This window comes from Equus asinus, chromosome 20 (assembly GCF_041296235.1).
Source record: "Equus asinus isolate D_3611 breed Donkey chromosome 20, EquAss-T2T_v2, whole genome shotgun sequence".
In the NCBI taxonomy this organism is placed as follows: Eukaryota; Metazoa; Chordata; class Mammalia; order Perissodactyla; family Equidae; genus Equus; species Equus asinus.
The window spans coordinates 90,318,301-90,345,328 of NC_091809.1; the positions used below are offsets into that span (position 1 = coordinate 90,318,301).

The 27,028-nt window shown below is 41.2% G+C and overlaps 2 protein-coding genes across 27 annotated transcripts in view; one reads left to right on the forward strand and one right to left on the reverse strand.

The window, feature by feature from the left end:
* LOC123278917 (olfactory receptor 2AG2-like) overlaps positions 1-27,028 on the forward strand; it is a 410,069-nt gene that overhangs the window by 20,564 nt on the left and 362,477 nt on the right. The window contains exon 1 of one of the 26 annotated variants that reach the window (XM_070490951.1): positions 14,214-14,351. The exons of 24 other annotated variants lie outside the window; for them this stretch is intronic. The gene's annotated coding sequence lies outside the window, so the exon portion shown is untranslated. Of the gene's footprint in view, positions 1-14,213; positions 14,352-27,028 lie in introns of those variants that run through there. One more of the 26 variants, XM_070490950.1, reaches the window with a different exon arrangement.
* On the reverse strand, positions 12,558-16,435 carry MRPL17 (mitochondrial ribosomal protein L17). Its single transcript, XM_014852097.2, has 3 exons — positions 13,818-16,435; positions 13,466-13,534; positions 12,558-13,123 (listed from the first exon to the last, which is right to left on the reverse strand). The coding sequence occupies exons 1-3, from the start codon at positions 13,989-13,991 to the stop codon at positions 12,848-12,850; spliced, it is 519 nt and encodes a 172-aa protein (XP_014707583.1). The 5' UTR covers positions 13,992-16,435; the 3' UTR covers positions 12,558-12,847.

The window sequence follows — 27,028 nt, forward strand, 5'->3', positions numbered from 1 at the left end:
GTTATTGTCCCACAGTTCTTGGATATTCTGTTCCTTTTTTTCCTCAATCTTTTTTCTCTTTGCTTTTCAGTTTGGGAAGTTTCTGCTGACATATCTTCAAGCTCACTGATTCTTCCTTTGACCATGTCCAGCCTACTGATGAGCTCATCAAAAGCATTCTTCATTTCCATTACAATGTTTTTAATTTCTTGAATTTCCTTTTGCTTCTTTCTTAGAGTTTCCTTCTCTCTGCTTACATCACCTGTCTGTTCTTGCATGCTGTCCACTTTTTCCATTAGCACCCTTAGCATATAACCATGTTTATTTTAAATTTTGTCTCATAATCCCAAAATCTCTGCCATATCTGAGTCTGGTTCTGATGTTTGCTTTATCTTTTCAAACTATGTTTTTGCCTTTTAGCATAACTTGTAAATTTTTGTTGAACCTGGACATGATATATCGGGTAAAAGAAACTGAAGTAGCTAGGCCTTTAGTGTGATACTTTATATTTATCTGGCTAGGAATTAGGCTGTTTACTGTTTGCTACAGCTGTGGTATCAGAGGCTAAAACTTCCTCTAGTGTCCTTGTTTTGTCCTTGGATTTTGTCTTTGGGTTTACCTGGGGACTCCTTTTTAAATAGGGTCTGAATCTTGAAGTTCTTATAGCTATAATTCTGCTGTTATACAGGAGGCCTATTTAAGTGATGATAAGCCGTAGGAGGAGGGGAAGCATTCTACAGTCCTATGATTAAGTCTCAGTCTTTTAGTGAGCTTTTGTCCCTGGGGTGTGATGCTCACAAGTGTTTCTGAGCTTCTCTCCCCTCTCGCCCACCTTAGCCTTAGGACAGGAAGGCTAGAAGTGGCTGAAGTTGGGTATTTGCCTTCCTCCATGTCAGCTAGGCTTTGGTAAAATCCTAGTTGGTTGGGCTCTGGTAAAATAGTTTCCCTTGAGGGTAAGCCTTGCTAAGGAGAATAGGCAGCTCTGAGCATATTTCAAAATGGTTACTTTTTCTATCCCCCTGCTGGAAACATGAGAAAATTTTCTCTGATCTTCACAACGAGAACCTGGTGGGGCTCCCAGTTCTTGTCAAACCAGAAAGGAGCTATAGGGCTGGCTGGTGGCACAGCAGTTCATTGCGCACGTCCCGCTTTGGCGGCCCAGGGTTTGCTGGTTAGGATCCTGGGTGCGGACATGGCACTGCTTCGCACGCCATGCTGTGGTAGGCATCCCACATATAAAGTAGAGGAAGATGGGCACAGATGTTAGCTCAGGGCCAGGCTTCCTTAGCAAAAAGAGGAGGAGTGGCAGCAGTTAGCTCAGGGCTAAGCTTCCTCAAAAAAAAAAAAAAAAAAAAAACCGAAACCAGCTATATATTTTCTTTAGAAAAATGTCTCTTCAAATCTTTCCCCCATTTTAAAATTGGGTTGTCTTTTTGTTGTTGAATAGTAAGAATTCTTTGTATGTTTTGGGTACAAGTTCCTTATCAGATATGTGATTTGCAAATATTTCCTCTCATTCTGTGGATTGTCATTTCATTTTCTTGATGGTGTGCTTTGAATTGTGAAATTTTTTAATTCTGATGAAGTCTATGTAATTTTTCTTTTGTTGCTTGTGCCTTTGGCATCATATCTAAGAAACCATTGTCTAATCCAAGGTTAAGATTTGCTGCTATGTGTTCTTCTAAGACTTTCATAGTTTTAGCTCTTCCATTTAGGTCTATGATCCATTTAATTTTTTATGTGCTATGAGGTAGGGGTCCAACTTTATTCTTTTACATGTAGATATCTGGTCCTAGCATCATTTGTTGAAAAGACTTGGCTTTCCTTATTTAATTTTATTTCCATCCTTGTCAAAAAATCAATTGACGATAAATGTAAGAGTTTATTTCTAGACTCTCAATTCTATTCCATTGATTTGTATATCCATCCTAATGCCAATACTACACAGTTCCGGTCACTTTATAGAAGCTTTAAAATCAAGAAGTATGAGTCCTCTTTCTTCTCCTTTTTAAAGATCATTTTGGCTATTCTGGGTCCCTTGACTTTCCATATGAATTTTAGTATTTGTTTGGCAATTTCTGTCCAAAAAAAAGAGGCAGCTGTGATTTTGATAGTGATGGTGTTGAATCTGTAAATCAATTTGGGGAGTACTTCCATCTTAATATTGTCTTCCAATACATAAACATGTGGCATTCATGTTTGTTTAGGTATTTAAAAATTTCTCTCAGTATGTGTTGGCCCTGTGGTGTATTAAGTTTGTGCACTCTGTTTCGGCAGCCAGGGGTTTGCAGGCCCGGATCCCGGGTATGGACCTATGCATTGCTCATCAAGCCATGCTGTGGTGTGACAGCTTCCCACATACCAAAGAGAGGAAGATTGGCACAGATGTTAGCTCAGGGCTAATCTTCCTCAAGCAAAAAAAGTGGAAGATTGGCAACAGATGTTAGCTCAGGGCGAATCTTCCTCATCAAAAAAACCCAAAAAACTCTCAATAATGTTTTGTAGTTTTCAGACTATAAGTCTTGTACTTCTTTTGTTAAACCTACTCCTAGGAATTTTATTCTTTTTGATGCTATTGTAAATGGAATTTTCTTAACTTCTTTTTTGGATTGTTCCTTGCTATTGTGTATAAATAAAGTTGATTTTTGTATACAATTAATTTTTGTATACTGATCTTGTATCCTGTAAACTTGCTGAACTCATTTGTTAGTTTTACTAGTTTTTTGGTGGATTCCTTAGGATTTTCTATATACAAGATCATGTCATCTGCAAATAGAGATACTTTTACTTCTGTCTTTCCAATACAGATGTCTTTTATTTCTTTCTTATCTATGGCCCTGGTGGAACCTCCAATACAATGTTGAATAGAAGTAGCAAGAATGGACATTCTTGTCCTGTTCCTGATTTTAGAGAGAAACCATCCAGTCTTTTAAGTATGATGTTAGCTGTGGGTTTTTTCATACATGCCCTTTATTATGTTGAGAAATTCCTTTTATTCCTAGTTTATTGAGTGTTTTTATGATGAAAAGGTGTCAAATTTTGTCAAATGTTTTGTGTGTCTATTGAGATAATGATGTGGGTTTTTTTTTTATTCTATTGATGTGATATTGATTTTAGAATGGTAAACCAAGCCTGTATTTGATAAATCCCACTTGGTCATACTGTATAATTCTTTTCATATGTTTTTGGATATGGTTTTCTAGTATTTTATTAAGGAATTTTGCATTTATATTCATAAGGGAAATTGATCTGTATTTTTCTTTTCTTGTGATTTTTTTTTTCTGGTTTTAGTATCAGAGTGAGACTGGCCTCATAGAATGAGTTAGAAAGTGCTGTTTTTAATTCATAGATGTATCAGCTTGATCAAATGAATATTATCTATTTGAATCCTAAGCATCTGAATCCTAAGCATCTGAATCCTAAGTGTCTGAAATGAGTATCACACACAAAAGTGACATTCAACAGAGTTTGATTGAAATCTGGTACACAACAGATCTAATGAAAAGAGTTTGGTAAAACTAAAACTAAACTAAGTCAAACTGATACTAATTGGAAACTTAAAAAGAGAGAGAGAATCCACAAAGCTAAACTTTCCATGCAACAAGTTCTATAAATTTTATAAATTATTGATAGAAACAAATTTTTGGTGAATTGGTAATTTCACCAAATTGGATTTTGGTGTCCAAAAGCAAATTTTTGAAAAGTTGATAAATTTGGAAAATTTGGTGAACTGACCTTTAGGTAGCTTGGTCGTTGGGTGAACTGTCTTCAGTAAATAGATTTTCAACTAATTGCTTAGTTCCTGGATGTAGATAAGGGCCAGGAGGTAGGAAATTGAGAAGACCATATCTACAGCCTCCTTTTTTTTTTTTTTTTGGAGAAGTAGGAGGTGAGGTTAAATGCTGATAGTAAGAGATGAAGGTGATATAAGGAGTTTAAGAAAAGTAGACGGCTGGCCCGGTGGTGCAGTGGTTAAGTGTGCACATTCCGCTTCTCAGCAGCCCGGGGTTCACCGGTTTGGAGCCCTGGTGCGGACATAGCACAACTTGGCAAGCCATGCTGAGGTAGGTGTCCCACATATAAAGTAGAGGAAGATGGACACGGATGTTAGCTCAGGGCCAGTCTTCCTCAGCAAAAAGAGGAGGATTGGCAGCAGATGTTAGCTCAGGGCTAATCTTCTTAAAAAAAAAGAAAAAAAGGAAAAGTAGAGAAAGTTTGCAGTAGTCAAAGAGATGATAGGATTGAGCAGTTCAGACTCATTGAGCTGTGTTCAGTGCCCAGCTCTGTTGATTCCAATTCCAGTGGTTGTGCAATATTTTTTGTTCCTAGGAGCTCTCAGTGATGAGGGCATAGGAATAGAGAAATCTGGTGATTAGAAAGTAGGCGGGAGAGAAAGACATGGGGTTGAATAAGGGTTGCAATGAGAACAGATGAAGTGTTGGATCATGACATCCAGGGTGGGTTTAAAAGGAAAAAAGGCTTGGTACACACAGGGAGAAAAGAGAGAATTCAAAAGTCTAGAGTTACAAGAGGTTGAAAGTTTGATATATGTGCAAGGGGATGAGAGAGCCAGAGGCAAGAAGCTGGGTTTAGAGAGTGAGATTCTGGAGGGTAAAATTTCAGGGGTAAAGTAGATCTGGTTATGAAAGGGTCAAAGGACTGGTAAACAGAGTAGGCTGGATGGATGGGTTTCAGGAGGAGAGAACAATAAAGAACTGTGGGGCCAGACTCTTGGATGGGACATCCACACGATGGGAGAGTGGCAGGTCTTAGGATGTTGAGCAAGACTCTAGGCCTAAGACTTCACTGAATGTGTGAGTGATCAGAAGCTGTGTTCCCCCACCTCCACCCCTAATCAGCCTGGCATATATGGCCCAGCCTGTTCTAAAAGGTGGGGAGCTGGTCCTCAGTGTTGGAAAAATTCCTCCAGAGAGGCCTTTGACCCTCCTGTACTTGCTTCTATCTCTGCTAGCTTCATGTTGACTTCTCAGTCATGTTTTGAATTCATGATATTCTATCTGTCAGCTCTGGCCCATCCAGTTAGGTCTCTGACTGATCAATTTAATGATTCATTTTATAACTAGTTCTGGGCTACATACTGTGCATGTTTTCTCCTCAAAGGCAAACATGCTCAAACAGCAAGCTTGCCAACTGACTTCCTGTGAGTTGGAGCCTGCAGGTGCTCTAGGCATCCCTTCGCAGCTAAAGCCACAACAATCAGGAGGAGATGGTACAACCAATGTCTTGAGTCCCAAAGGAGAAGAGGCTTTACATAAAGGTGAAGGAGCCATGGAAGCCATAATGGGGAATAAGAAAGCTCTCCTCCCTCCCCCTTTGCCCTCAACCTATATATACCCTTAAGTGTCTATCTTCATAACTAAGTCTTGGCAAAGGTACTTATTATAAAATTGTCTCAGTCAATTCAGGCTGCTATAATAAAATACCACAGAGCGGGTAGTTTGTAAACAACAGAAATTTATTTCACATTGTTCTGGAGGCTGGGAAGTCCAAGATGAAGCTGCTAGCATGGTCAAATTTTGGTGAGGACTTTCCTCTCGGTTCATAGCTGGTGCCTTCTTGTCGTGTCCTCACATGGTGGAAGGGATCTCTGTGGGGTCTCTTTTATAAGAACACTAATCCCATTTATGAGGGCTCCACCCTTATGACCTAAGCACCTCTCAATGGCCCCAGCTCCTAATAGCTTCACATTAGGATTTCAACATATTAATTTGAGGGGGACACAAACATTCAGACCATAGCAAAAATGAATACAGTAATCTTCAAAATGCACTTTTTAAATCTGCTTTCCTCTCAAGTGGCTGCCATATCTTTGCCCTGTTTTCCCTTTTCATTGTCACCAAACTTCTCAAGTTGTTTTTTTTTTTTTTTTTTTTTTTAAAGATTTCATTTTTTCCTTTTTCTCCCCAAAGCCCCCGGTACATAGTTGTATATTCTTCGTTGTGGGTTCTTCTAGTTGTGGTATGTGGGACGCTGCCTCAGCGTGGTTTGAGGAGCAGTGCCATGTCCGCGCCCAGGATTCGAACCAACGAAACACTGGGCCGCCTGCAGCGGAGCGCGCGAACTTAACCACTCGGCCACGGGGCCAGCCCTCAAGTTGTTTTTATGGTGTCTGCTTTTGTCTCTCTCAAGACTGCTCTGTCAGAGGTCAACAGTGGAACACTCTAATTTCCAAGTCCAATGGCCAAAGATACTCATTAAACCACTACTCTGGAGCCTGGCCAACATTAGGTTCTGAGAATACAAATATTATCTAGTATCTGCCCCTAGAACTCACAATCTCCTGAGGGAGACAGACACAATTAGATGTTTTGACACCCGCTTCTCCTGGATTTTGACATACCAGTGTTGTAGTTGTAGTCTTTGTTTTCACCCTTCTCAAAGGGCTTCTCTTTCTGTCTCTGTCTCACTTTTGAATGTTGGCTCTATCCTAGGCCTTCTTTTTCTCTCATTCTGTATTTTTTGTTTGGGAAATCTCATCTAGTCCAGTTGCTTCAATTCCCATGTATGTGTGTGACTCTCACACCTTATTGCTATCTTACATATATTCTCTGACCTCCAGAACAACAGTTCACAAGACGGCTTCTTAATACAAATACGTCTACAACAAAGTTCATCACAGTAATCTCAGTCTGCTTCTCCTCTGCTATCCTCATTCTCTGTGAATGGAATTACTCCACCCAACTGCCCAAGTAGAAACTTGGTGTCATCCTTGACTCTCAATTTCTCCCTCTACCTCATGTAATCACACACAATGTCTAGTCTATTCTGTCTCCTCTATAGCTGTCCAATCTGTCAGCTTCTCTCCAGCCCCTCTGCCTCTGGCCTAGTCTAATCTTCCATCAACTCCCCTTTCCTTCACTAGCCTCCTATTCAGTTGCCTTGCTTCTAGTCTTGCCCATCTAACCAATCTTCCAGGCTAATGCAAGAATGAGCTTTCTAAAATGTAAATCTGATCCCTTTTCTCCCTATTTAAAAATCCTTGAGTGGCTTCCCCTGGTCTTCAGGATAAAACCCAAGCACTTTATCATGTCTTACAGGACCCTTTGTAACTCGATCTTGCCTGGCTTTCCTGCTTCATTTCCTCCACTTCTTCCTCAAATCCTAAATCCCAGCTGTACCAAATTACTTACTTGGAATTTCTCAACCACTGCATACTGTTTCATAGTTCAATGCATTTATACTGCAGATCTTGCTGCCTGGAATGCCCTCGCAACTGACTTCTCTCCCCCATGCTTGATGAATACATACTCGTTCTTCAAGTTTCAGCCCTAGCATTGTTTCCTCTGAAAAGTTCTGCACTGACCTCCTCCTTTCTTGGTACTCCAGTATGCCTTGTGCACACCACTTTCATAGTACGTGTCTTACTATGTTATACTTGTTTATGATCTGTCCCTCCAATTGGCCTGTTGAGTCCCTGTATTCTCTATATTAGTACAGTGCTTTGAAAGGAGATGGAAGATGCTTGCTAAGTTCATTTGATAATTATTTTTTGAATGCCTCCTATGCACAAGGAAGATACTGTACTAGGTACTGTGATGAATTTTGCAGGTTCTTTCCTCTCTTCAAGGCAATTTCTCAGTCTCCTTCACAGGTTCTGTATCCTGTCTGCTCCCTAATGTCTGACCTCAGCCTCCTTTCCCTCTACACATACACTCTGAGTCATCTCATCCATTTCCTTAGCTTTAATTGCTGACAACTCCCAAATCTGTTCTTCCAGCAAAGAACTTTTTTCTAAGTTCCATATGCTTCCAGGCATCTCAAACTCAGCACATACAAAACTGAACTATTTTTCCTTCTGGGATAAAAGAAAAAGATAATTACAAGAAAGCTTCTGAGGGCATTTTAAGGAAAAGCATTTGGAAATTAAGTCAGGACAATGGCATTAAGTTTTCAGTGACATCCCTAGGTACAGCTTTTGCATTTTCATCTCCTTGAAGTGAAGAGCAGTAAAACTCCTTTAATGCTCTGCTTCCCATGCTGGGCTACACAGTGGTGCGCCAAGGTATATGTGAAGTACAGTGTAAACAAGGCTCATCTTTCCAGAGCATCAATTTTGATAGAAGTTTGTGTGTGTGTGTGTGTGTGTGTGTGATGTACAACATTTAACTTGTAAGAACTAAAAACATTATTTTTATATGAAACAGATATATTGTGGAACAGAATTCAAAATGTCATAAAAGTTTAAACTTCTTCCCTCAAAATATAAGCAGAGAGACCATTTCTATTATTAGAGCATCTCAAATTGAACTCCAAAGTCATGTCCCAGAGTCAGAGGAGAGCTAGGATATGCCCATGCATTTCAGGGCAGGGAGAGGAAAGCCGTAAGCGTACAGACATTACCCAGTAGTGAACAATGGGCAATCAGCTTTGCAGGAAGTTCTTTTTCAATGAAGCAGGAGGAAACTAGGGAAGGGAGGAGTCTGTGAGCCCAAAATGCAGAGCTAGGCTGAGCAACTTAGTACAACACACTGATTCAGTGAATAGACATTTACAGATGCATATTTTGTCCTGTTCTCTACTGGGTGGCTTGAGAGTGAATTAGATATGTCCCTTATTCTCAAGGAGTTCACTGTCTAGTGATGGGTGCCAAAAAATGTAATTGCGCCATTGCTACAATGAAGGATGTACAGTGTGAAATTAGACCACTGGAAAAGTGCCTACTTTTCCTTGAGGAATTCAGTGAATACTTCCACAAAAGAGGCATCATTTCAGCTTTTGGCTAAGTCTTGGAAAATGTATAGGTGTTTTCTGTCTGTAGGTTGGTTAGAAATATTTCAGGAAATTGGAATATGAAATGTGGGAGAAATAAATTAGACACATGCTTTCATTCTTGACAGTCATTATGAGCACATAAGTCTCTGGAGAGGAAGAAGCCCATTTCTTTAGCCCTGGTATACTCAGTAGTGTAGCTTAGCACTGTCCCTGCAAACAGCACCATGTTTATTGTTTTGTAAAGCTCAGCCAGAGTTGAGTATGCCACGGACAACATGTCGCTTACTCTACCTCATTTAATAAACATATATTGAGCACCTGTTATGAATCAGGTTCTATGATAGGAAGAGAGTTATCCATAAGAGAGTCCCAGTTCCTGGCTTTAGCTCAGTTGAATGAAGGAGCCAGTCAAGCAGACAGGCAAGTGCCGTAGAGTGTGATGAATGCTTTGATAGGTGTATGCCCAGAGGACTACTAACAACTGCACACAGGAAAGGACCTAGCCCTATTTGGAGGGTGACATGGAGTTTGGAGAAGACCTCAAAAAAGTAACTTCTGAGCAGAGACTTGAATGAAAGGAAGGAGGTAACTTGCAACAGGGCAAGCATTTTAGTAGAGGCAATATCGTGCATGAAAGTATGATATATTCAGACAATAAGTAGTTTCTATGAAGGGTGGCAGCAGATAATGGTAGGAGGAGGCTGAGAGGTGGCTGAGACTGGGCCATAGGCCTTTGTGTCATGATATAAGTCTGGATTTTACCCAGCAAAGGCAATAGTGAGCCACTGTAATGCTGGTTGAGATGAGTGTTTTTCAAAGACCAGGTTATATTCCATTAGTGAATTGTAAAATCAATTTAGTGAATTGGAACTAGCATTTTAAGAAAGTGAACTAGAAAAGAGTAGACATTAGTGTGCATCATTTTTGTAAAGGTAAATAATGTTTTGTATGCTTTTGTTTCAATTATATATATATGTGAATATTATGTCTGATGTAAAATGTTTTTTGATCTGTGGGTCATAGTGAAAAAATTTTTGATAAACACTAAAGGTTCAATGGTAGAAATTAATATGTCAGACTACTTTTGGTAGCAATTAACAGAAAACCCAGGCTCAAATGGGAATAATCACTAAAGATTATTACTATACAGCTTCTTTTAGTTGTTCTGACCTGCCATTTTCTGTTATCTTCAGCCTAAAATGACTTCCCTGTAGCACTCAGAATAACGAGCTATCTTATTCTTATACAGAAGAATAGAGCCTGGATCCTCACTACCTCAAACTAGTTTAGGCCTGCCTATCCTTGAACCCATTAATAGCAACGAGATGGAAATACTATGACTGCCTTAGACTAATCTAGAGTGGATGTTTGGGAACCAACCCACTGTAGGGAACTGTAATGTAATGCGGTAAATTCAGTGCATTATGGAAATATTGTCGTGGCACCTAGGTTCACAAAATAATAAACCTAGGAGTGAGGATGGTCAGAGGAGCCACCCAGGAGATGCCAAAAGTTTGCTTACAAGTTAGGTAGGTAAAAGGGGGAGGGTTCTCTGGGTAGTAGAGACTGCAGGAACAAAGATGGTAAGGGGAACTGTGCATAGGGACACAGTCAAAATATGTCCTTCCATGCTTCTGGAGCATAAAATTAGAGGCAAGAGAAGTAGCTGGAGTAGTGAGCAGATGCCTAGTCACAAGGGGAGTCATGGTAACGAATCTGGAGTCTTTCTCCATAGGAAAGGAACAGCCATTGGTGATCATCAAGCAGGGAATTAAGAGATCAGATTTCTATCACTATGGCTGCAGTATGGAGGGAGGCACTTTAGGAGGCCGTTGCAGTAGGCCAGGATAAAGATGTCTTGGATTTCAGACTAGGGAGAGAGGTGAGTGCAGATTTGAGAAACATTATGGAAATAAAATCAAAATGACCTGTTGATTTGACCGTAGATGAGTGTAAGGCAAGAGTCCCTGGCTTTAGTAGTTGTCTCCCTCTGGATATTGGGCTTACATTGTCACTGATCTGTTAGGATAGAGTAAGTTTATTATCTTTTGAAGGGAGTGAGCATAACTTTGTCAGCCTTAAAGTAAAGAACTGGAACTCAAGACAGAGAACCTTTCAAAGTAAAGATGGAATTCCAATTATCTGGGCCCCTCTCTTGGGGGTCTGGAATTTATTAGAGGTGCCTAGATGGACTTGAGGGCATATTCCACCAACTGAGGGGAAAAGTCATCATTTAGAGGCCAGATTAGTAAAAACTGATACATTGTTTATTTCTCTTGTGTTACCCCTGAGCCTTCAGTAAATGTTTTAGGATTCATGTACTCTTATTTGGGCCAAAATATTAAAGAGGATGCAGTGTTCCTTGAGGTCACTGTGGCATTGGGAGTGGCCCATTAGATTGTGAGCTCCTTCATGGCAAAATTGTTTCTTCTCATCTCTATCTCTCTAGTATCTAGCCCAGGGCCTAACATATGGTGAACACTTGATAAAGATTATATCCCTAGTGCCTAAAATGATGCTGGGTACTAGCAGATACTTAATAAGCACTTAGGGAACTGCTGAAAGCTGCTAAGGGAGGTACATTTCTGGGAGCTAAGAGGAAAAGCTATGAGTCTGGCCATAACTTACTTATTACCAATACTTAAAGATGTGGTTTTAATTTTAAGGAAAGTGCTTTCTCCAGGAGTCAAGAATAACTCCAAGATGTCCAGCTGAGGTGAATGTTCACATCAAGAAGACAGGAAAGGGATGAATTTTTGGGGGAGAAGATTCAGAGTTGTAGGTTTATTCAATAAATGCTTTGAGTGTCTACTGTATGTCACTCAAAATATGTCAGAGCTTTCTGGCAATAGTGTGAAGGACAAACTGGAGTAGAAAGAAAGAGATGGAGAACCCTGTTGGGAGCAGATGAGTCTCAGATTAGAGCAGCTGTATTGAAATAGCAACAGAATAGCTCTGTCACTGAAGCCCAGATCCATCTGCTAGACCACTGACTCCTACACCCTCACCCTTATCATCTCAAACAATGGATAGATTTGGTGGGCTAAATACACTCTGAGGGTCGAACCTAACAAAAGCTCTTCTTTCCACTCTACTAGGGATATGCAACTGTCAGGCCCTGCTATCAAGTGTTCAGGCAGGGATGATAGCCCCAAGTCTTCCCACAACTACCTAGTCAAGCCTCTGAGCCTGAGGGATGGGCAGCTTGGCTGGGCCAAGTCTGGCTTCACAGTAATTAGTAGATATAAACGAGCTTCCTACTTCTCATATGCTCTGGCCATTCTGAAGCCGGATTTCCCTTTTCTGAGTTCCCAGAGAGGCCCAGATTTCATAACAATAAAAACTTCCAGGAAATCCCCAGCAGGTCTAACTTCCTAATCGTCCTCCTACTTCAGCCCTCTCCTTGACACCTCCCTCCCCCCAACTCCCACCCCAAGAGGAAGGAGCTTATCCTGGAGTCCAATATGCTCTGCAGAATGCTTCTACCCCCTTGGCCAGGATGGTGGTACATCTGAGTTCTCACATCCTCTCCTCTGAGGCCCATTCAGGGCTTGAGGCGAGCAAATGAAGGTAATATGTGATCCTGCCTAGAAACAGAGCAATGGTTGTAGTGTTTCTTGAAGGTTCGTAGGGTACCAGATTACTATGCAAGGTTCACTTTTGGATGTTCACTCTCCTACCCAGGTCAGGAAATAATCTTTCTCTAAGAAATCCCAGGGGCTCAGTCTCTAGGCTAGATGTCAAAACTCAATTACCTTTTGGGGGTCAGTTTGGAATTATAGGACACATGCCCCATAAACTGGCATTAAGAAAAACAAAGCTGTGCAAACCAAATACAACCCAGATAAGAGCCAGAAACACATGCTGTGAATTTACTATCACACAAGGATTGAGCATTTGGCTAGTTCTCATTCTCCAGAATCCCAAAGGGAGAAAAAAAATTGGTTTACATATACTCATAGAAGGAATTTTATCTATTGTGCCAAGAGAGGGTTATCTGGCTCCCGAGAAGATTCTGGGCTCCATTAAGTTGTCCATTTTAAAACTCTAGCTTCAGTTCTTCTCAGAGATTAAAAGTACTCCAAAGGCCTGTGATCATGGGCACTGATGAGGGCCATATCCTCTTTGGCTCCAGTTAAATCCCTGGTGTTTGGGCTGCGTGGGAGCTGTGGATGCTTGCTTTCTGGTCCTGCCGCAGCCCCTGCAGCAGCTGGTTCAGGAGTGTAAGGTTGCTGTCTCTGCGAGGCAGGGGCAGGGGTGGAAGGCAGTTCCCTTTATACTCGATCACCGCCATCTTGGCCCGATCCTGCTTACTCCGATTTGGGATCTGCAGCATTCTCGTGTAGCCCCCATTCTGACCTTGGTACCGAGGGGCCAGTACTTGAAACAGCTTTGGGATCAAGTCTTTCTCCTAGAGGGGGAGAGTTATTCAGGAGAGAGCAGAGTCAGGCACCACTGCAGAGACATTTAACTTTGAGCACTCCTAAAGATAGGGTACAAACACACACACACAGACCTCCCCCACCAACTAATGTGACAGAGTCAAAGTTACACAGTGGGGTCTGTTATAGGCAGTTATGCAGATTCATAGTCACATCGAATTCAACTAACTTAAGACACACATTTCTAATTTAGTTCACAACATTTGTCCACAAGTACTTGGCTTAATTTTTCCCAGTCCTTCTTCCTCTAACAACCCCTCTCCCTCAGGGAGCAAAGGGTGAGATTTGGGAGGCAGACAGGATGCACTCACCGTGAGCCAGAAGTCAGCCATGCGCATGGCTCTTTCGTTGGTGTCTCCCAGCTTCCCATAGTCGATGAGCTGTCAGGACATAACATCACTGATCCAACCCGAGCAAAAAACGAGGCGCCAATCTTACTTCTCTAATGCCAGACCTCAACCCATTCATTCCACTAGTAACGCATCTCTCTAATTCAGGCCACCCCCAACTCCGCAGCCCTCACCAGTTTTCCATTTGAGGCGCCGGGGTAGCAGGCTCAGCTCAGGGTAGTAGGGAATTCAGACTTTGGGCTGGGCTTACCAGGGCGGACCCCGCCCCCTCGGGCCAGACCCACTCGCAGCGCGAGAGGGCCCCGCCCCTCACCTTCTCGGCATAGCCCCTCATCTCGTCCACGCGTGCCCATGACGCCTCGATGCGTTCGTGTCGCACCAGTCCCGTAAGCAAGTTACGCAACATATGGATGCGGGACTCGGGACCAAGGCCCAGGCGGCGGAATACGCGGCCATGGGAGATGGCGGCTGCGACCGAGAGCCGCATGGTCCCAACTTCTCCCCGCCCTTGTGAGGCCGGAACTGGAAACTCGTGGGGAGATACTGCGGAGAGGCGAATTTGAAAGGACGCATGCGCCGTAGCCAGGCGCGTGGAGGACGTGTTTGCGCATGAGTATCAGAGCCTGCCTCGTTGGCAACCTGAGGGAGGGCGGAGAAGGGGTGTTGACCTCTTCCCGAGGAGGCGAGCGGGGTGGCTTTCGGGCACCACCAGCGCTCCCTGTGGGGCCGAAGAACCCGGCGCCCCCTAGCGTGGCATGAGCCGGCCATCAGGTTTCTCTTGTGCTGCGTCAGTCAAACTGCGGCCTGCAGGGCTATGGGAAGCCCCGCCGCGGAGCCTGCTGGGAAAGTGAGTATCTGGAGGAGAAAGGCGCCCAGGGCGTCGTGGTCCTGTAGGCTGCCCGGCCGGGAGCGGGGGGCGAGCTGGCATGTCGGATCCCGTGAGCTCATCATTTTTTAACAAAATTATTTTAAGTAGTAATGGTGAAATGAAACAAATAACGATGATGCTCAAAATGCAGATAGTGAAAATTTTCTTTTGTTGAAGTCCGTGTAGTCCCTGTTAAAGGAAAATTGCAGCACTCGAAGGAAAAGTAATGGATTAACACATCCGCTGCCAGTCCTCCTCTTTTTGCTGAGGAAAACTGGCCCTGAGCTAGCATCTGTGCCCATCTTCCTCTACTTTATATGTGGGACGCCTACCACAACATGGCTTGCCAAGCGGTGCACAGGTCCACACCCGGATTCAAACAGGCGAACCCCAGGCGGCTGGAGCAGAACGTGGAAACCTAACTGCTGCACCAGCAGGCGGGACCCTGGATTGATACTTTTTAATTACATCGGGGTATTTTTTTTTTAAAGGGAGAAAGCATACTTACGTATTTTTGTGTTAAAGAAGTGTACAATAACATAGTTGCTATTTTTGAGCCTTAATGCCTGCAAATTTGCAATGACGTTGTCAAGTCGCTCCTTGTTATGGGTTGCATTGTGTCCCCCTTAAAAGGGGTGTTAAGTCCTAACCTCCCCAGTCTCCTTTGCCACCCCCCTTCCCCAACTTCCGAATATGACCTTATGTGGAAATAGGGTCATATCAGATGTAATTAGTTAAGATGAGGTCACATGGGAGTAGGGTGGACACCGAATTTCAAAATCATTGGTGTCCTTGTAAAAAGAACCCATGTGGAGAAGCAGAGTCAGACATACAGGGTGAAGACAGAGACACAGGGAGAACTCAGTGTGACCAAGAAGACAGAGATCAGAGTTATGCATTTGGGAGCCAAGAATCACCAAGGATTTCCAGCTAACACATAAGAGCAAGGTATAGAACAGATTCTTCCCTAGATCCTTCAGAGAATGCATGGCCCAGCTGACACGTTGATTTTGGACTTCTAGCCTTCAGAACTGTGAGACATAAATTTATTTTGTTTTAAGCTGTGACACTTTATTGTAGAAGCCCTAGGGAACTAATACGCTCCTCTTCTCATATTCGTGTTCAATAGAGAGCATACTTAGATTTGTCACTTTTTCGCTCACAGGGTGATCAGAGAATGCTTCTTGTCAATTTTAATTTTGAAGTTTCTTTCATCTGAAGCAACAGCTGTATGAATAGTTAGGAAAAGTGTTAAACATCCGGATGTGTGGGCAGAGATTTATGTAAATCGCACTTCACAATAAATTCTAGAAATTACAATATTGTCTGTGTCTTATTTCTTTGGGATCAGTTCTTGCAGCTTTCAATCATCTCCACAATTAAAAATTTCACTAAAACATTGTCATCAGAAAATTCATCATAAATTTCTGTTGGTAGAAACTATTTCTATTGGTGAAGATTTTCTTCTTTGCAAAAGTCAGAGAAAATGAGCATTGACACTGACATTATTTGATCTGTTGCTTTAGAAAGAATGTCCACTTGGTGAAAACATACAGCCTCAAACATTGTCCTTGTTTATTTTTTTGGGTGTGCAAGACCATCGTCTCTTGTCTCTTTTTCTGGCAGTCTTCAAAACTGGGTTCTTTTTTCTATGTCAGTTTCCTTAACTTTTTTTTAAATTTTTCCTATTTTCTCCCAAAGCCCCTCGGGTATATAGTTGTGTATTTTTAGTTGTGAGTCCTTCTAGTTGTGGCATGTGGGATGCCGCCTCAGCATGGCTTAGATGAGTGGTGCCATGTCCGCGCCCAGAATTCGAATTGGCAAAATCCTGGTCCGCCAAGCAGAGCGCACGAACTTAACCACTCGACCATGGGGCCAGCCCCTTCCTTAGGTTTCATTGTTGCATAGTAATGGCTTTCTCCACAACTTCTGTGGGTTGGTGTTCAAGGAACAGTTTTAAACCTTGATGTTTTACTGTATGTTGTTCAAGCCTTATTCTGGCCGTTTGCAAAAATTTCTGTGTCTGCTCTCATCTCAAACTTCACCTTAATAAAGAAAGATAACTCAGAAAAGAAAAAATCTCATACAGCTAAAACTGTTTATTTTAAATTTACTATTTAAAAGCTGAGCTATGTTCTACCACAAAAGTTGGAGTCCCAAAATGCACCTGAAGTGAGCTTGAAAGATCATAAATTCTTATGAATTTACTATGAAAAGTAATGTATCTTTGTGTAACTGATAGTTCTTCAAATTAACTTCCATGTAGAACAAAACATTTTTTAGTGGGTTAGTTTAAAAAAGAGATAATTTGAAGCCTACATATATATTATTATAATTCAACATTAACTGTAGCAATTGTTTAGAACTTAGACCAGGGAAAGACTTTTGTGTGAGAGTTACTGTATTACTAACACTTTTTTGCATTGTTGTGCAAGGTGATAAATATCAGATTGACTTTTAGGCAGTTCTATTACTATTTTTAAATTCTTTACAGACAATTCACCTCCTTGTGCTTGCGTCGGGACAGACTGCTCTCACCTCCTGACCTTTGGTACCCACTGACTCTGAGTGTCCAGCTGAACCCCCAGGGAAAGTGCTCAGATGGATCTGAGTGTTCTGGGTGAGCCAGGATTTGGAGTAACTCTGATGATAGTCCTGGTTGAACTCCTGAGGTGGTGTTGGTTTTGACTATAGTTAGTCTGGCAGAGGTGAAGAAAGTGGTCCCAAGCAATGTTCTGGGAGGCAGCTGAGGAAGAAAGATCCCAGCCTGTAGAAAAGTTTTATACATACAATTTCATAGCTTCTGCTGGGAGAACTCTACTGCAGAGAACCCTTGTTTGATGTTGTTGAAGAATAAATAACAAAAGTTAAAATATTGGGGTACAATGAGGAAGCCATTTGGTTTAAAACTAATTCAGCCTGACCTTGTTTTTCAGAGTGGCCTGACATGGCCTGTCCAGCGTGCATTGTACATCCGCTTTAAACATTTACAATATCCTAAAGCAAAGAATGATGCCTTTAAAGATAGGGATGTGTGCTTCCCCCCATATCAGCATTTCTTTCTTTCTTTTTTTTTTTTTTTAAGATTGGCACCTGAGCTAACAACTCTTGCCAATCGTTTTGTTTTTTTCCTGCTTTTTCTTCCCAAATCCCCCTAGTACATACTTGTATATTTTAGTTGTGGGTCCTTCTGGTTGTGGCTAGCATTTCTTTAAAAATAAGCATTTCTTCCCAGAAACTAAGGGTCAAACTGACCTACTGTGTACATCTTGTGACCACTGACCTGCTGTGCTAGCAAAACATTTTGTGACCATGGTAAAAAGAGGTATTCCTGTCATGTTTGATGTATGCTCCTTGGTCTAAGATTGTATATAACCACACTGTACACCTCACTTCTTCGGAGAGCTTCCTTCCTTGGTGAAGGTATTCTCCTGGGCTGTATGATCCTCAGATAGGCTCATGTAATAAACTCACCCCAATTTTGATTTATAGATTATTGCTTATTTGCACCGACATTGTGATATAATAAATATGTATTTGATCTTCATCCCAGTTCCTGGCACAGAGCTTCTAAAACCCTTGGAAATTCCACGGTGATAGGGATGAAGGAGTGTCTTTCAATATTCATAAGTCTCTTTCAACCATATCTGAGTTTATGTTGATGAGGTGACTCTTGGAGGATGGAGTCTGCTACCAGAGGAACTAACCCTGTAATTAGAAGGATTAGAACTTTCAGTACCCCATCCCCCTCTCCCATGGACGGGAGAGGTTGGAGATTGACATAATCACCAATGACCTAATGATTTAATCACTCAGGCCTCCATAAGAACCCTAAACAATGGGGTTTGGAGAGCTTCTAGGTTGGTGTAGACATCAAAGTGCTGTGAGGGCGTGGAAGCTCTGTACGCCTTCATACACACCTTGCCCTATGCATCTCTTCCATTTGGCTGTTCCTGAGTTGTATCCTTTATATAAATTGTAATGGTAAGTAAAGCACTTTCCTGAGTTTTGTAAGCCATTCCAGCAAATTATCAAACTCGAGGAGGGGACTGTGGGAACCTCCAGTTTATAGCCAGTTGGTTAGAAGTACTGTACAGGTGACAACCTGGGACTTAGAATTGGCGTCTGAAATGGGGGACTGAGTCCTAAACCTGTGGGGTCTGTGCTACCCCAGGTAGTTAAGTGTCAGAAATGAATTATAGGACACTTGGTGTCTGCAGAGAATTGGAGAATTGGTTCGTGTGGAAAACTCACATATTTGGTGTCAGAATTGTTGTGAGTAGAGGAACAAGCTTTTTCCATTACCCTGAATGAATACATCCTATTCTGCTGAAGCCTCCATGATGTGGTGTCCTGGAAGCCAATGCAGGGAGCTCAGCAAGTTCTCAGTCCGGGATTTAGTGGTGATGGGAGGCAGCAATTGAGAATTGGAACCCAAGCCAACTTTGGTTCTATTCCTAGAATTCTGAAGGTCTAGAAGTATTATAGGAACTGGCTCTTTCTTGATTTTTTTTACCTCTCAGGTCACAGTTTTAACAACTGTCTGGATTCAATGTTCTGGGAAGGATTGGCCAAAGACAGAGTCTGTGTCTGGTGTTAGATGGAATTGTGATCATCTTAGACTCAGTTAAAATAATTTTTCACAATTAGAATCCTTAGGATATTGAAGATAACAGTAAGTCAAATGCCTCTCAAATGGAAACAAGAAACTTTGTAAGCAGTTGAATTTAGGAAATGAAGTTCCTGATCTACATGCAACTAAATTTGAGGTAGTCCAGGGCTGTAGAAGGACATGGAGTTTGGATAGAAATCAGCTAGCCCTCTATGGTGATGTTTCCCTCTGGAAATGATGACTAGCTGTTTCAAGGTTGGCTTACTCTCTTCATGTGGTGTTCTTTCCCCTCCCGGCTTCATTTTCTTGTATTATTAGTGAGATGCACTGCCTGCTGCTGAGATTATAAGGTCCTTCAAGGTCAGAGAAGGACTCTGACTCATGCATCCCACCTCCTCTCTTCTCTCCTCCACTTCAAACCTAATGCTGTGATTTTTTTCCCTAAAGTCTTTCAATACAAGTTCATAAAAAAGAGAATTTTGATTTTTTTTTTGTCTGTGACCCTTGATGATTTCACCTTTATTTAGAACAGTTATTTATCCTCCTCCTTCTCTTTAATTTGATAGGTAGTTATTGAAAATTTATTGTGTGCCTGGGAACATTGCTTGTTAGCTAGCTTTCATCACACTTCAACACCAAATATCTCACTAATTGTACCTCTGCACAGTACATCCTGTCCTCTGTGACCTTTCACTACTGAGTCTAAACTATTGAGATTTCCCCAGGTCCCTTCTTCCTATGACCCAGAACTCAGACGTGTCACTGACTACTATTTGCAAAGTATCTGACTTGCTTTTGCTTTGGGTCCTTTCTCTCACCCTAGCTGACATGTTTCTTCCCCACTGGGAAGTGGTGGGTTTTTTTCTACGTACCTTTTTAGATACCCTTGAACCAGATAAAAGTTGGACAGTAGACACATCAGAGGAGGCAAAAGCTGTAAACTGGATCCGTTTGGAAGGAGCTTTGCTGATTAGCCAGTCCAAGGGTTTTTAACCCTTTTTTTGCCTTTTGACCAAGACTGACAAATCCTATTCTTATGAAAATGTTTTTAAATGTGTAAAATAAATTATAAAGGATTACAAAGGAAATCAATTATATCAAAACATCAAAATATTTAAAAAACACTCCAAATTGGTGACATCGTAATATGTGCTTTTTAACGAACACATTAAATAACAAGATCTACCTAGTGGTAAGCTTAATAAGTACTGTAGTTTCTCAAAATAGTGATGAACATAAATGATATTTTGAAGTATTCATATCAACTGTAATGTGATACAAAAATATCTTTGATTTCCGCTAATGCTATTGTGGTTTGCTGCCTGTACACAAATTGAAGAAAATGCTACATTGCAGTAACAGGTCAGTGAAGGCATGTTTTTTCCCCTCCAAGTTATGGACCCCCTGAATTTTATTCATTGACCCTTTGGATGTCTGTGACCTCCAGCTTAAGAACACCTGATTTACTGTGCAAGTGAGGAAACTGAGGAAGACCCCTGTGTCAAAAGTGAAAAGAGCTCTATTCTTGGAAAGAGAAAAAGAACACTTGAATTCCAATGCAGCTCAGTAATGAACATCAACTCAGCACCTCCACCCCCACCCCAAGTTTCTTTCATTATTCAGTTAGTGTGAGTTGAAACTTACTATGTACTGTAGGGGAGGAAGAAATTTCCTTTACCCGCTCTGGGTTCTTCTGGCTGGAGAACAAATTAAATTCACATGAGACAGAATAACAGGAGAAAATTAAACAAATGTTTATAACATGTATACATGGAAGAGGCTCAGGCAAACTGAGCAACTCGCCAAAATGGCTGAAGTCACCACCTTAAATATTATCTTCAGCTAAAGACAAAGGAGGATGTTGGGGGTGGGGGGAGTCAGTTACGGGAGATTACCAGACAAGTACAGTAAACAAGGGTCAGGTTATTATGCAGATTTAAGTCCTTGCCTTCCGCATTGATAAGAGTTTCTAGAGATAAGGTCATCCCCCCTTCTTCCTGTACAGAGAGGAGACACCTTTGCAGATGGAGATTTCCTTTACAATGTAAATGTCTCTTAACAAAGGGTAGGTAAATTCTACTTTTCAGAGTTTCTTTCCTGTCTGCAGTTTTTAAAAGTAATCAGCCCAAAATAATCCTCATGCCAAAGAGACATATCTTGGGGTGGCCAATTCCAGTCCCCCACAGTACCAAGCACTGGACTAGGCATTGGGGACTCACTGAATAACTGTTCTTGTAAGGTATGTAATCTAGTGAGGAATTAAATATTAGACAAATATATAGAAGAATGTCTACATGCTTAGAACGGGGTAATATGAGTTCTTGTGAGAATATGTAATGGAAGAAATTCAGAGAAGTCTTCTCTGAGGAAGCGGTATCCAAGCTGGGACCTGAAGGATAACAGGAGTTAGCTAGATGAAAAAGTAGGGGAAGAGTGTTCTGAGTGAAAGAAATGGCGTATTTGAAGGCCCAGAAGAAAAAAAGCATGGGGCATTTATGGAATGGAGAAAATTCCCTGTGGCTGGAGAGGAAAGAGTACATGCAAAGTGGTGAGCATTGAGTCTGGAGTGAGGCATGGGCCAGATTGTCCATGGCTGTATGAATCATTTTAACAATTTAGGCTCTGTCTTAAAAGCAGTATGAAGTCACTGTAGTGTTTTAGGTAGAGGAATGACAAGATCAGATTTGCATTTTAAGTAGATCTCTTTAGCTTAGAAGGGAGCAAGAGTAGAGTCAGAAAAATCAGTTAAGAAGCTCTTGTGGTAGTGTAGATCAGAAGATGGTGACTTGGAAGAGGTGGGGATTCATTTATTCCTTCAATAAATATTTATTGAATATTTGCAGGGTCCCGACAGGAAACAGCACATTCAAATTATGTAAGATGTGGGTTGGATTTACAAAAGTCAACAAGGGACATCTGGGCTAGCAATACTGGAGCCATTGCCATATTTAGGCCTGAAGGGGCAAGGGTGGGGAGCAATTCCGGGAAGCTGGAGAGGGTAGCTGTATGGTGGGAGAGATGCTTGGGGAAGGGATGTTACCGCCCAAGTGGGCTTGTCTGCTCGCTGCACAACCTGCCAGTAGTCGGGAGCCAAGGTGGTAGGAGAGAAAGGACTTTATTACAGCTTGCTAGCAAGAGGGAAGATGGCCGACTCATGTCCAAAAGAACCATCTCACAGAACAAAGACTACAGACCAGTTATATATGGGGCCAGTCTCCAGGTGGGGGAGTTGGCTGGTCTCTGGGTCCCAGTTCCTGATAGTCCTTTGTTTTACTGGATATGCCTCAGAGAATGGAGCAGCTGCCCTATACCCTGATCTTTCACTTGTCATTGATGATGGCTATCAGCATAGGCTTTCTGCCTGGGGATCATCACATTCCCAAGGAACTCAAAAGAATAAAAGTTATCATCTTAGATCAGCTGTGAGGGGCCACAAAATCTACAGAGTGTGTCTGGGCTAGTTAGTCAGAGGTCATTTAAAGTTACAATATGGTTTCTTTTCTACAATATGGCTTCCTTTATGTCAACCTTGTGTTGAGATGGTATCAGGGAGATACATGGGAGGGTGTGATGTGTAGGACAGGAAGAGACCTGGGGAAATCAGTAACCAGAACTCACTCTCCTTTCTTCCTATGATCTTTTGCTAGTGCTTCCCATTGACTGAACCCGTCCAAAAGCCAGAAGGCAACGGGGCCCAGTGTCAGGGTACAGACCAGCACAGAGAACAATGGAGAGTATGTCTAGGAAGGCAAACAGAAAATATCCAATACAGGTAATGAAGAAAACCATACCAAGTTCCTGCATTCATAGGGTTTATATTCTAGAAAAGCTATCTTTAAACCAAGGTATGCACACCCCTGGGGGCGTGTCACCCAGGGAAGTCCCTAAAACATTTTCTGTGTCTAATGCCTTGTTTTTAAGGTGTACTTGCTTGTAGGAATCAAGGCAGAACACTGCCAGGTGGCCCAAATGCAGAACCGGTACAAACTAGAAAGGTCCAAGATGGCAGTTGGGTGCCATGCACTAAAGGAAACATGCAAAATGTGCCGTGTGCAATAAAGATCTGCACATGCCCCAAATGCCCCCACCCCGAGTGATGACTTGGAGACCCCTCCCTTTTCACATACCATAAGAACCCTGCTCACTTTCCCTTCCAGGAGAAGGTGTTTTAGAACAGGAGCTCTGCCTCCTATATTTATTGATCAACAATAGTTTCTACTCTGCTATTCCGAACCCAGTCTCGCATTATTGGTGCAAACCTCTCTAGGGAATAGGACCCACTTGCAGATCACTGGTCCATTAGGGGTTGGTAATAGGTACACAATGATTTTGCAGGAGATACACATGCATGGATAATTTTAAGGTAATTTCTGCCAGGCCCTCAACTTCCATATGTCTCTTTTCTAAAATTGATCTGCCTGAGAACGTCTGTAGTAGAAATAACATTTTGGCTCTTCTTCCCTACCTCACTTTTCACATTGACTCTTCTCTCATTAAAAAAAAAAAGCCACGAGGCTGGCCGGTGGCACAGCGGTTAAGTTCGAACCTTCCGCTTCTCGGGGCCTGGGGTTTGTCATTTCGGATCCCATGTGCAGACATGGCACTGCTTGGCAAGCCATGCTGTGGCAGGCGTCCCACATATGAAGTAGAGGAAGATGGGCATGGATGTTAGCTCAGGGCCAGTCTTCCTCAGCAAAAAGAGGAGGATTGGCAGATGTTAGCTCAGGACTAATCTTTTTCAAAAAAGAAAAACAAAGACAAAAGAAAACAAAATAAACAAACAAACAAAAAATGCCATTCCTTCTGCCCATCTTGAATCTTATTATGGTACATTGTCCTCAGAGTAAAAAAAAAAAAAGTCTATCTTAGAATTAGAATATTTAAGATTTATAAAAATCATGCTGGGAAATAATCTTCTACAAAATGTGTTCTCTCCACATTTTCATTAATTTTAGTAACGAGAAAAACCTTAATGAATATTTTCATTCTCTTAAGTCTCAGTTACATATTTCATATAATTTCAGGAGTTGGGAGCAGAACATTTTATGTTTATTTCCAATAGTTTAATGTTACATCTAAAGGAAAAGCAATATATGTTGAAGGTAAATTAGTCATGAACATTTATTCAGAATCGTGGGAGAAATGTTTTCATTAACTTTTTAAAAAAACAACTGGAATGAAAATTTGCATATCACAAGGTTCTTTCATTAGCTTTTAACTAAGGTTTGGATACTGTAAATGCATATCATTTTTTTCCCTCTGGCTAAAGTCTTTTTTTTTTTTCTTTTTTTTTTTGAGGAAGATTAGCCCTGAGCTAACATCTGCTGCCAATCCTCCTCTTTTTGCTGAGGAAGACGGGCCCTGAGCTAACGTCTGTGCCCATCTTCCTCTACTTTATATGTGGGACGCCTACCACAGCATGGCTTGCCAAGTGGTGCCATGTCTGCACCCAGGATTTGAACCGGTGAACCCCGGGCTGCCATAGCAGAATGTGCGCACTAAACTGCTGTGCCACCGGGCCGACCCCTGGCTAAAGTCTTTTACTTGTCATTTTTCAAATAATTCTCTGGGCATTTATTAATTTCTATCATTTATTTAGGAGATTTAGATTTCCTTGAATATGTTGTTAATTCTACCATAAATAATGCCTACACAACAGTAATTAGTACACTTTTGTAAGTCCTATACTTCCAAGTGGCCCAATCCCTTCTTTTCTTTTTGCTGTCAGTCTCCACTGAACTCAGTTTCATTTTAGCATTGGGTATTATTTATCTAGGGATACATGGACTAATTAAAAACCCTGCCCTGCCCCATCCATTTCTTTAGGTGATGTATTTTCAATAAAAATTTTACCCTTTCTGTTTAAGAATTATTTATCACAAATTTGTAAAATATTTTGTTTTGCTTTGTTGTGTGCTAACAGAAATGCAAATGATAACTGAATCCATAAGAAATCAATTGACACCTAAATTTCAAATTTATATTATATACATATTTTATATTTTAATGTATACATATTTATATTATAATATATGTACATATTTATATTATATATGTATTTCCGTAGCAGAGAAGTTGTGTATGCAACACATGTAACTGACCAAGGACTTGCATGTGGAATATATAAAGAACGATAAAATCAACACAAAATGAAAATAGAAGACTTGAGCAAGCGCTTTATCAAAGTGAATATCCAAATAGTCAATAATACATGAAAAGATGCACAACCTCATTAATAATCAGGGAAATGCATATCAAAACTATATTGAGATAGTGCTACCTACTCTAGAACAGCTAAGATTAAAAAGACTGATAATACTAAGTGTTGGTGAGTATGAGAAGCAACTAGAACTCTCGTACATTGCTATATATCATAAATTGATACAGCCACTTTAAAAATTGGTTGGTATTCTCTGCTGAAGTTGAAGATACACACCCACATATATTATGATCCAACAATTCTACTCCTAGTATATATCTAATGAAATTGTGTGTATATATGCAACAAAAGACGTGTGGAAGAATGCTTACAGTAGCACTATTTAAAATATCCCCAAGATGGAAACAACACAAATGTCCATCAATAGTATAATGGATAAACAAATTGCAATATGGTCATATAGTGAAATATTATACAATGATGAAAATTAACCACAGCTACATTTAGTAACATAGATAAATCTCGCAAATAATGTTGAGTGAAGGAAATCAGACACAAAACAGATACACTGTATCATTCCAATTGCCTGTTCAAAAACAGAGCTAATCTAGGGTGTTGAATCTCTGGAGTAGAGAGGGTATAGTGATTAGAAGAGGGCATGACATCGTGGTGGGGGCAGGGGGTGAGAGTCTGGGATGTTGGTAATGTTCTATAACTTGACCTAGGTGGTGGTCACCTCAGTGTTTTCTTTTTGTGATAATTCATGGATCTATATGCATACAATCTGCACATTTTTTTTTAGTATAACTGTTATATTTCAGTTAAAAAAAGTGAAAAAGATTAGTCACATCTTTTATAGCCTTCTGACTCACTAGGAGTTACTTCTCTCTGGGTGGATGTGGTGTTGATGAATAAACCTCCCCCCAAGGTGTCCACATCCTAATCACCAGAACCCGTGAATATGTTGCCTTACATGGCAGAAAGAACTTTGTAGTTGTGATTAAATTAAAGATCTTTCAATGGGGAGAGTATCCTGGATTATCTAGGTGGGCCCAATGTGATCACAGGGTCCTGATAAGCAGAAGCCAGGAGGGGCAGAGATAGAGTGATGCAGCATGGGAACAACTTGGCTGGCTATTTGCTGGCTTTGAAGATGGAAGAGGGTTGTGAGCCTTGGAAGGTGGGCAGCCTCTAGAAATTGGAAAAGGCAAGGAAACGGACTTTCTCCTAGAGCCTCCAAAAGGAATGTGGTCCTGCTACGTAAGCTTAGCCCCATAAGACCCAATTTTGGACTTCACCTCTCCAGAACTGTAGGACAATTCATCCTGTTTTAAGCCACCAGGTCTGCAGTAGTTTGTCACGGCAGCAATAGGAAACTAACAGTGGGTTACTTATTGCGCCTGTCAGAGTACTTGCATACAGTAGGTGCTGTAAGAATGTGTATTGAATGAATGGTCAAGCTTCCAAAATGTCTGATTCTTAATTATGATGAAGGGATTTTAGAAATAAATATGTTTTTGTGAGAATTGAAGAAGAGTATGATTCGATGTGACCAGGCAGTTTTCTTCCATTGTCTCTCCCTCTAATCTTCAAACCTCCTCAAACTTTCCAGGCTGAAGGTCTGGAGGTGAAGTGAAAAACCACAGGCTTTGTAGTCATCAGAAACAACAAAACTGGGGATGAGGATGTGGATGAAGATGTCATGATTAGGGCTTTTCCTTAGTTCATCAGAGGCATTCATTTGTCAAGAGGGAGATTACAAGTTTTACAAAAGGAATGTGGAAAGAAATAAGACTGAGGTAATATTGGTCTTTGATATCCAAAATGGATTTTGCCATGTATCAACTTTAGGACTCAGTCATAGAAATGAAGTATGTAGTCACA